This window comes from Hyposmocoma kahamanoa, unplaced genomic scaffold (genome assembly GCF_003589595.1).
Source record: "Hyposmocoma kahamanoa isolate Upper Pololo Valley unplaced genomic scaffold, ASM358959v1 95624, whole genome shotgun sequence".
Classification (NCBI taxonomy): domain Eukaryota; kingdom Metazoa; phylum Arthropoda; class Insecta; order Lepidoptera; family Cosmopterigidae; genus Hyposmocoma; species Hyposmocoma kahamanoa.
Window position 1 is genome coordinate 1 of NW_020655022.1, and position 10,939 is coordinate 10,939.

At 35.9% G+C, this 10,939-nt stretch overlaps 1 protein-coding gene across 1 annotated transcript; it reads left to right on the plus strand.

Annotated features, from left to right (window-relative positions):
* The first annotated feature begins 2,807 nt into the window (after positions 1-2,807).
* LOC113238421 lies at positions 2,808-4,346 on the plus strand. The gene has a single exon (XM_026475250.1). It carries the CDS (start codon positions 2,808-2,810, stop codon positions 4,344-4,346), a length of 1,539 nt encoding a protein of 512 aa, XP_026331035.1.
* Positions 4,347-10,939: the final 6,593 nt, after the last annotated feature.

Consider the following 10,939-nt stretch of genomic DNA (forward strand, 5'->3'; position numbering starts at 1 on the left):
TTATGCTTGCTGCTAAAAACAGAATGATGTCCCGAGATGAATTCGATGTTTATGGACAGTATGTAGGAACTGAGTTACGTGCATTAAATGACGAACACATTGTAATTATGGCTAAATATTATATTAATAATATTTTATTAGATGCACGCTTAGGAAAATACCGTACAAGCTATAATAATCAAAGCCAGCCAACTGTGCAACAGAGCTATAGCACTGCATCCAGTGATATCAGCCCGGAGCCTTCTGAAGAGCATATTATACAAAACATACTTGCTACTATGGATTCGAGCAGTAATAGTATTAATGACACTAATACTAATTAATTTACGTTGGTTGCTATATCCATCATGTACTCTGTCAAGTTATCGATTCAAAATTTATTTTACTGAAAATAAAAATACAGTTTAATAATGTATGCATTTTCTTTAACTTACCTTTACAAATATCTTCAATTTGTTTATCAGTTCTTTACAAACTTCTGGTACTATTTTACGTATCAGTTGTTTTGACACTCGAAAAGTGTACGACAAGGAAGCATAAGAATCTCCAGTCGACAAGTACCTCAATGTAATGGCAAGTCTGATATGAGGACTAATAGCGTTCCGCAGTATTGTATTCTTTTTGGCTATGGAAGGTCCGATCATTTGCAATAAAGTTTCAAAATCAGATGATGACATTCGAGTAAAATTCACAAACGATCCGTCAGACATTCGGAGATCACTTAGAATATTAACTCTTGTTTCTCGTTGTACTAAGAAATTCCGCATCCACCACCTTTTCTTTCTCTTACGTTTCAACACACTCGATATAATTACTATGTACGCAGCACTAATAGCCACAACCTCCTCGGGCGACATTTCTATAAACACTGACTAGTGTGGCCTACACAATGTTCCGCGACACGTTCTACGTAGTTGTTGAGGAACATATTTTTTTTATTTATTTTTATTTTATTCAGGAAAACAAACGGTCACATACAAGATTTACATAATATAAAACTATAAACTACAAAAAGACCAAGCTGCTCCATAAATTTAACACAAATATAAATTTAGAATGGAATAGAATATGTACACTGCAATGGTAACTTAACAAAAAAATACATATAAATATTAGAAAGGTAATTACTAGATAGGGAGAATGGTACTTCGAGCGCAAGTAATGCCAAAGAAGTATGTTTCAAGTTTAGGGTAATCTGTGAAAAATAATATCGCCCACTTTTTGTCTATAACTAACTAAAGATGTACAAAAAATGTCGACATCTTTCAACTTATCGTTATAAAACTTACAAGAACGTCTAATAAAAGTGTTTTTGGCGTAATTTGCAGAACTAGGATTGCAATAAAAGGTTTCTTTGTAACGCGAGGAGATTCTTGGGACACTAAAGTTAATTAGTTGTAATAAAGAAGATGAGTCAATGTTACCATTAATTATTTTATATAGAAAAACTTCATCCAAAAAGACACGTCTGCTGACTAGTGAATCAATATTGTATCTTTTGGCAGATGTTTGGTAGTCAATAAAACAGTTTCCGGTACGGTAGTCTAATGATTTCAGAAATTTGTTCTGAAGCTTTTCAATGCGAGCAATATGAACTGCATATTGGGGACACCATACAACGCATGCGAATTCTAATAGAGATCGAACGAAAGCATAATATAAAATTTTGTATGTAAATACATTACTAAATGGTCTAGTGAGACGTAAAATCAATCCTAGCTGCTTATAAGCTCTGGAAATTATATTATCTATATGACTTCTAAAATGCAGCTTGGCATCTAGTATCACCCCGAGATCTCTAATTTCATGAACACGCTTGATTTTATTATCAGAAAGAACGTAGTCATAGTTTATAGAGTTATGTTTACGAGTAAAGGATATAACAAAACACTTATCAGAATTTAAAAACAGTTTATCCTTTTCACAATAATTTACAAATCTTTGCAAGTCTGATTGCAACTTTAGGCAATCCTCAGGGGTAGAAATAACTTTAAAGATCTTCGTGTCATCTGCATAAAGCAGATGATGTGAGTCATGAAAACAAGAACCAACGTCATTGATGTATATTGTGAAAAGGAATGGACCTAAGTGGGAGCCCTGCGGGATGCCTGAAGAAATTTCAAGGAATCTAGAAGTATAGCCCTTCAAAGCCACAGCTTGACTTCGATTAGAGATATAAGAACATAGCCATCTAAGTAGGTCTCCGCGTATACCGAACTCTGATAATTTACCCAAAAGCGTAGAATGACAAATTTTGTCGAAGGCTTTGGAAAAATCGGTATAAACGGCGTCCACCTGATAGCCCTTGTCAAGCGCATTCAGAAGAAAATCAGTGTACAATACCAGATTAGTATCAACACTCCTACCTCGGAAGAAGCCGTGTTGTTGCTGCGAAATATGATGAGACACTGTAGTACTAAGATCATCCACTACAATCTTTTCAAAGATTTTACCAAGTACACATAACTTAGAGATCGGTCTGTATTGTCGCACGTCATGTTTATCACCACCCTTCGGAATAGGAGTGATTAGGGCCCTTTTCCACATATCAGGGAAATGCCCTTCCTTAAGTGATTTAATGTATATAATAGAAAGGGGGATAGATAGTTCCTTAGACAATTTAGAGATAAAAAGAGGGTGTACACCATCCAAACCAGCACCCTTATTAACATCAACCCGTCCGAGATACTTTTCAACAAGACTATTCAGTGACGCGCGGAACGCCGAACTGAGCGCACGCGTAGTGGTTGATACGTTCGCGCGTACATTGATCGTGTGAAAAATTTGTGCAACCACCCTCCTTTACCATGGCCGAAAATAGTGGTGGAGAAGGTGACAAAAGTGATTCAGATATTATTGAGGAGTGGGAAAGAGAATTACAAGGCATGTTAGATTTGAATAGAATGGAGACAAATACAGTTTTAGAAAAAAACCTTAGAAAGTATGTGGAAAAAAGAGCACGCGAAGAAAGTGAAGAAAATACTGAGGAAGAGTTTACTACGGTTACTAGAAGGAGACCAAAACGCCTTATTCGAAGCAATTCTGCTTATAATCAGAATGGAGCTAGCCCAAAGGGCATATCTAATATTGAAATAGCAATTGAAGTATGCGTTACATCCCTTGAAAGACTGCCTAAGCAGATGGCTTTAGCTAAGCTATTAAAAACAGAAAAAATAGAAAAGATTCTGAGAATAAAATACAAAAACCCCTACAAGGTAATTATCCAATTTGAAAACACACAACAAGCGGAAGAATTATTAAAAAACCCTAAATTTCGCGAACTGGGTTATAGATGCCAAAAAGTATTGGAACCAAACCTCTCGTATGGTGTTGTTAAGGGTGTCGATTTAGAGATGGAAGAAAAAGAGATTTCAAACGCTTTTGAGTCCAGTTATGAAATTATTTCAGTAAAACGTTTGAAACGACTAAATGATGAGGGCAAGTGGATAGACAGTGAGGCAGTCCGAATATGTTTTAATAACCCTACAGTGCCTTCATATATATTGGTTTATGGATGTAGATTTAAAGTCGAACGATATATTTTCCCAGTTACTCAATGCTCAGGGTGTTGGAAGTTCGGGCACTCGGTAAAATTCTGTCCAATTCATAAGAAAATATGTCCTAAATGTGGGAACAACCATGACAACTGTGATTTAAAACAAATAAAATGCTTAAATTGTAAAGGTGCTCATATCGTACTCGATAGGACTTGTCCTATTTTTCTCAAAGAGAAGAAAATCCGCAACATAATGAGTGAAGAAAATATTACATATCGAAAAGCCCTACAAATATACCTCAATGAAACTAAAAGTGAACTTGAGAGTCTTAAGGTAAATGCTGACAGCCAGTCGATAATCCTTCCAACAACTAAATTAAGCATCAAGCCAACATATAGTGACATAGTTTCAAAAATGTCCTCAAAAGCTGCAATCTCCCATCAGGAAAACACTGACCCAGTTAATACTACCAAAAGCAAGTCTCAATCATCGGAAAAGAGGAAAATCCGTACCAAAAATAAAACCAGAAGAACACCTAATACGAACAAGAATGAGAGTCAAAACAGAACAGATCAGGAAAGTACAGATGGCGTAGAAAATTTTATTGACATCTCACAAGAAGAAAATGAAGAAGAAGATGAAGAACAACTATTGAAGAGGAAAAAAAGGAAAGTTGATTTAAAGAACTTACTAATTAAATTAAAGGATATAATTCTCTCAAATGTAGATTTTGAAACAAAAGTACTGTCAATATTTAGAATACTTTTCGATGCATGCAAATCTTTAATTGTAAATGTTCTAACACAAAATAATGTTATTAGCTCAATATTCAATCTGTTTAATGGATAATACAAACCTTATCACTTCCAACATAAATATTGTGCAGTGGAATTCACAAAGTCTAATGCCAAAATTGAGAAGCTTTGCAGCGCTTTTGGGTCAGGAGAGGACACACATAGCCATTATTAGTGAGACATGGTTAGAGAAGGAAAAGTCTATTAGTATAAATGGATATAACATTTATAGAAAAGATAGATTTGACTCTTTTGGGGGTGTTGCAATTTTAACTCATAAGTCACTAAAAGCTCATGTATTCCCTATTTTGATTAATAACTCCGGAATAGAAATTATATGTATTAAATTACTCAATTGCAAAGGTGTCAACTATGTTATGTCAATCTATTGTCCTTCCTCAGTTCGTACTTCTCAATCCGATTGGGATAGTCTATTTTCCGTGCTCGTTTGAGCAATAAGACTATAATAGCGGGTGATTTTAATGGCCACCACACCAATTGGTCGTTTAAAAATGATACAAGGGGTAAACAGATATTTGACTCTGCATTAGAAAATAACTTTATTTCATTAAACAATGGACAAGCCACCAGGGTCAAGATGGTTAATCAGTGGATGCAGGAATCATCTCCTGACATAACGTTTGCATCATCCGATATAGCCATTGATTTATCTTGGAAGGTATTAAACGAAAATCTCGGTAGCGACCACTTAATTATCAAAACATCACTATGCTATTCAGACACAATAACATATTTAAAAAAAAGGAATTATAAATTAGCGAACTGGAGAAAGTATAAACTACATTTGTGTAACTCTCTATCTGACTTCAATGAATGTGAAAATGACATCCAAAGCAGATATGACGACTTTGAAAAAAAAATTAAACAGTCGGCTGATGAAAACATTCCATATATTAAAATATGCACTAACCCCAGTCAAAATTTTAAACCAAAAGACTATTGGAATCCCTCGCTGTCCCACATTGTGGCACAACGAAGATTAGCTTTGAAACAGTTTCGCCGGAACCCGACCCCACAAAACCTTACTATCTTAGAAAACAAAACAACGGAAGCTAAAACATTGATTGATAAAGCTATATCAAATTCATGGAAAACATTCTGCAGTGGCATAGACCAATCATGCTCTGCTCCTGAGATGTGGCGTCGCATGCGATGGGTGAAAGGCCATCGGTCAAGGCCATCATGTGTCTGAAGATAGTCTAGAGGAGCTCTTATGCTCCCTAGCACCCGATACAGTATCAGAAAAGATACCCCACTTTGCATCCACTAATGCATTGCTTGAATCACCCTTTCAGATGCAGGAACTGAGACAGTGTTTAAAAAAGAAAGACACGGCTCCAGGAGAGGACGGTATATCTTACACTATGGTCTATAATCTACCCGAGATCGGGTTAAAAATTTTATTAAAATTATACAATGACATATTTCGTACAGGTTCAGTACCTACACAATGGCGAAATATCAGAATAATCCCCATCCCAAAACAGAATAATGATCAAGGTTCTAATTCCAAACTTAGACCCATTTCCTTACTCTCGTGCTTGTGTAAAATATTTCATGTTATGTTAGCAAAACGGTTGGAGTGGTACGTAGAAAAACATAATGTTTTATCTATGTATTCGTCAGGATTTAGGAGAGCCCAATCGTGCATAGATTCCTTGGTACGTCTGACCACTCACATCCAGTTAGGTTTCTCCAAAAATATACCAACTGTAGCTTGATTCCTAGACATAGACAATGCCTACAATAATGTTTCGACGAAAAAAATGGTGGGCACGTTAGATGAATTGCAAGTAGGGTCTGTAATTTGTAAATATTTGTGGGAATTTCTTAATCACAGAAATCTCATAATCACCACGGACATGGACGGTAAAACGCGAAATAGAAGCACTAACAAAGGTCTGGCACAAGGAGACCCAATCTCACCACTCTTATTTAACATTATCACCTACAAACTATGCCATGAGATTAGAGATATCATGGTTTGCCAATTCGCAGACGACTTCGTATTCTACACAAGTCATAAAAACTTAGCCGAGAGTGAGAGAAGTCTCCAAACGAGTATTAATGCGATGGTACTTTTATTAAACGAACTTGGTCTACAGCTATCTTGTACTAAATCAAAATTTTGTATATTCAGTAGAGGAAATAAAAGGCAGCAGATTAACTTGTACATCGATGGTAACCCAATTGTGCAGTCACAGTGTATAAAATATTTAGGACTATGGTTAGATAAGTCTTTACTGTGGAGGAAACATATAAATGAAATATACGAAAAAACTCTAAAATACTTAAATATTCTAAAAGTTTTGGCTGGTGCTAAATGGGGAGTACACCCAAAATACTTAAGAACACTATATATATCACTAATCAGAAGTAGATTAGATTATGCATGTTTTTTATATAGCAATAGTGCCAAAACACATTTATTAAAACTAGACAAACTCCAAAATCAAGCCCTAAGAATTATCGGCGGTTTCATAAAAACTACTCCCATTCATGTGATGGAATGTGAACTTAGTATTCCACCTCTATTCATTCGCAGACAGTATCTAGCATTCAAATACAGTATTAAGCAGAAATCATGGGCAAATAATGTCACAGTAGATTTATTAAACAAATTAAGCGAACAATGCACAAATACGTATTGGCGAAACAAAAATAAACCTTAATTAGTGAAATCGTTAGAACAAACTAAAGAGACTTGTGTTGAATCCACGTACCCCCTTGAAATGTTTAAGTTAGATGTATGGGTGACCTATATAGATGTCTACAAAATCATTAGAGTACATTTAAGCTGCGTAAAAGGTCCTAAAAGATTACTAGAAAGAAACAAGACGAAATGCGATATTATGTCGGAATTGAATGAAATTTATGGAGACTGGCTGAAAATTTACACCGACGGATCTAAATCCAAAGAAGGCAGCGGTGTGGCTTTTCTAATACCCCACCAACAAATTAAGGTCTTACGTAAGGTCTCAGCTAATGTCTCAATAATGACTTTAGAATTAATTGCCATTTACGAAACCTTACTGTATTTCGAAAATGTGATGAATGAATAAATAGTAATCTTTTCTGATAGCAAAAGCGCTTTGCAACATTTAGCTCGATCTGCCTCTGGGTTCAGAGGTGTACCGATAGCTTACAAAATACTCGCAAAGCTTTATGAGATGAGTAAGAACATAGGTATTAGACTTCAGTGGATTCCATCGCATATAGGTGTGAGTGGTAATGAAGAGGTTGACCGTTTGGCGAAACTAGCTACATCTCAGGGCCAGGAGTTTATCATACAGCCCGTTTACCACGAAATCCTATTCATTTATAAAAAGTTATGTATCGACTACTGGAAGGAATACTTTGATTTAAGATCGATAGATAAAGGCATATGGTATAGAACTCTTCAATGTGAGCCACACCACACACCATGGTTCGTTAATTGTAAATTATGCAGGCTAGATACTGTTACAATATTTAGGCTACGTTCCGGACATTATCCGTCGAACAGGTTTGGGTACCTCATGAAAAAAACTGATTCACCAAATTGTGAATCTTGCAATAAAATTGAAGACGTTCAACACTTGTTGGCGGAATGTACCAAGAACGAAGGCCAGCGACACCTATTGTTGACTACATTACAACTAAACCGCTCCAACATTAGTTTTTTTCAAGAAATACTGTCAGAACCCTTATCCAATTACACGAAAATGTTGTGTGACATGGTAAATCATCGTTAGTTGTACGTGTAATAACTGTAATAAAATTTAGAACTGTATTAAAAAAAAAAAAAAAAAAAAAATGTGTAACAAATAGAATAAGGCTATGATAGGACTGGCATGTTCTCTAGAATAAAAGTCCTGAAACTAAATAAAGATTTAAAAAAAAAAAAAAAAACAAGACTATTTGTTATATACATATTCGAGACATTGATAAAGGATTCTAAATAAGTTGATTCATCAAGAACGGCAGACGCGTCGTAGGCCCCCCTACGACCGGAATAAACACGGAATGAAAATAATTATTAAAAAGATTGCAAATAGTTTCTCCGTCAGTAGCAGAGAAGCCATCCATGGTCATATAAGACGGTGTATTGTTATGACAAAATTTAGACTTGATAAAACTCCAAAAATATTTCGGAGATGATGTAATTTTTTCCTCTGACAATTTTATATAATCATTGTAACATTCTGTTTGTAATTTCTTTTCGCGAGAACGTAATAATTTGAACTGCTGATAATCGCGAGGATCATTATATTTTTTCCACCTAGAATGGATTTTTAATTTTTCACGAATTAATTTAATGAGTGCCCGGGAATAAAAAATAGGATGCTTGTTATTAAATACCTTACGATTTGGAACATAAACTTCAATTAATTTATGTATAACAAAATAAAAATAGGCTACAGCAGTTTCCGTGTCCATACCGTTTAGCATTTGCCAATTTATATTTGCTAGATCTGTACGCAACCCATCATAATCCGCGGCATGAAACATATATTTTAATTGAACATTGGCCTCTAAATGTACCGAGTGAGGGAGCGACAATAAAAATTCAATAGCCTTATGATGAGGGTCCTCTTTGGTTAATGGTGAAGCAACAGTAACGCGGCAATCGCAGTTACTTAAAACTAGGTCCAGTATGCGACCATTGGCGTTAGAACAATTATTAAATTGTTTTAAATTTGATAAACACATGAAATCAGAAAGTGCAGTAGCCTTGGGGTCATTATTTGCGTTCAAAGTGAGACAAGAACTCTCTGTTAATGACCACAAAGCGTACGGAATATTAAAATCTCCTAATAGTAAAAAAGAATCATCTGGAAACTGTAGCATCCGGTCGTATACACTATCAAAAAATAATTGCAATGCGTTTAAAAGAGCCGCACCGCGTTGCGGAAAGTATCCGCAACCTATATGAATAAAGGAGGGAGAGTGTGAGGCGCGGGAGCGGGCGCGGGAGTGGTGCGAAGGCGCCGGACTCAACTCTAAGGTTAGCCACAATTCCTCTGAGTCATTAGTGGAGCACCAGTCGTTGCGGCGGCGCACACGCATACCTGAGCGAACGGCGATCATAACGCCCCCACCCACCTCACCGCCCGCGTCATGCCGGTCGCGGCGATAAACATCATAATCAGCAGAGAAATATTCGGCATCCTTAAAATCTGGTGTTAACCAGGTTTCTGTCAAAATAATCAAATCGTAGTTATTAAGTAAAACATTTGATGAAAATATGTCACTCTTAGTACGTAATCCCCTCGCGTTTTGATAGTATATTTTAAGTGAATTTAAGAGGGTCATTATGATATAAAATAATAAACAAATATGAAAGCCTACAAATTACGCCTGAATACACATGATATAAATAGTTTAATATGAATATAAAATTAGTTACAGCAAAATTATATAAAGTATTAGTGTTTTTAAAGCGACATTTCACTTTTTTATAATGACATAGTATGTAGTTACATAAACGATTGACATTTAACGTACGAGTAAATTGTGAAATTGTAGAAGATATAGGAAATATTTGCTCACAGTAGTGGAAAAGATATTGGTACCCATTGCATATAAAAGTGGTAATACAAGTTAACGATATCAGATATGGATTTATATAAAGGAAGGTTAGTCAACGTAATTTAGAAAGATCTGATTCATTAGCCACTCTTATTATAGCAGACTTATCATTTTTACGTAAAAATATTCTACAATCTCTAATCCAAAGATAAGTGTAATTCAATGACGTTTTTAGATCTCGGGCACGTTTAAGAAGGAGTTTGTTCACAGGAGTTAGGTGCTCGTTAACGTACACATTAATTGCTGCTCCCGACATTCCGATATCAGCTGTAGTGAGACCACGCCGGGCTCGCACCGCCGCCATCAGCTGATTCTTGCGTTTACGTTGTGTGAAGCGCACAATAATTGACGGGTGGCGGGTATCCGTTTTACCCTCACCACGAAACGGTTGAACTCGATGAATAATGTCGATGTCAGTGTCTAATAAAGTCACACCCACCTTAGTGCAAATGTCGTAGAATATTGAATGCAAATTTTCACCGTTCTTTTTTGGAATACCTTGAATTTCAACATTATTTAGTCTTGAAAATTGATCCTGATTATTATTTTCTTGTTTTAATTCGTCAAATGCACGCTGGGTATCTGTTAATTGTTTTTGAACCGTAGCGATCGTTGCCACTTTTCTTTCGACAGTAAGCAGACGCTCATCCATTCCATCAACACGCACTACCATTTCACTCCACTTAGAATTTAAGTCTGATATATTTTGTGTGGCTATGTGTAGGTCTTCTTTAATCGATAACATATTGTCCTTCATTGTGACGAAATCCGCTCGGAATTCTTTGATCTCCTTTACAAGCTCAGCTAAGGTTTCGTTTTGTGACTCCGCATTAGATGGAACAGCACGGCATAACACACAGCGCCATGCAGATTTTTTTTGCTGATTCATTTTCCTATATGTAGACTCAGTGACTCCAGCACAATGATAATGATAGCTTCCACTGCAACGTCCCCCATTACAGGCCACAACATCAACAACTGGTTCATTACACTTAAAACAAAACATTTTTGACTAATGTTGACAAGCGCTCGATAATCTCAATATAAATATCCGCA

Excerpts from the sequence above, each read along its gene's own strand:
- LOC113238421 (XM_026475250.1), top strand. The coding sequence starts at position 2,808 with ATGGCCGAAAATAGTGGTGGAGAAGGTGACAAAAGTGATTCAGATATT.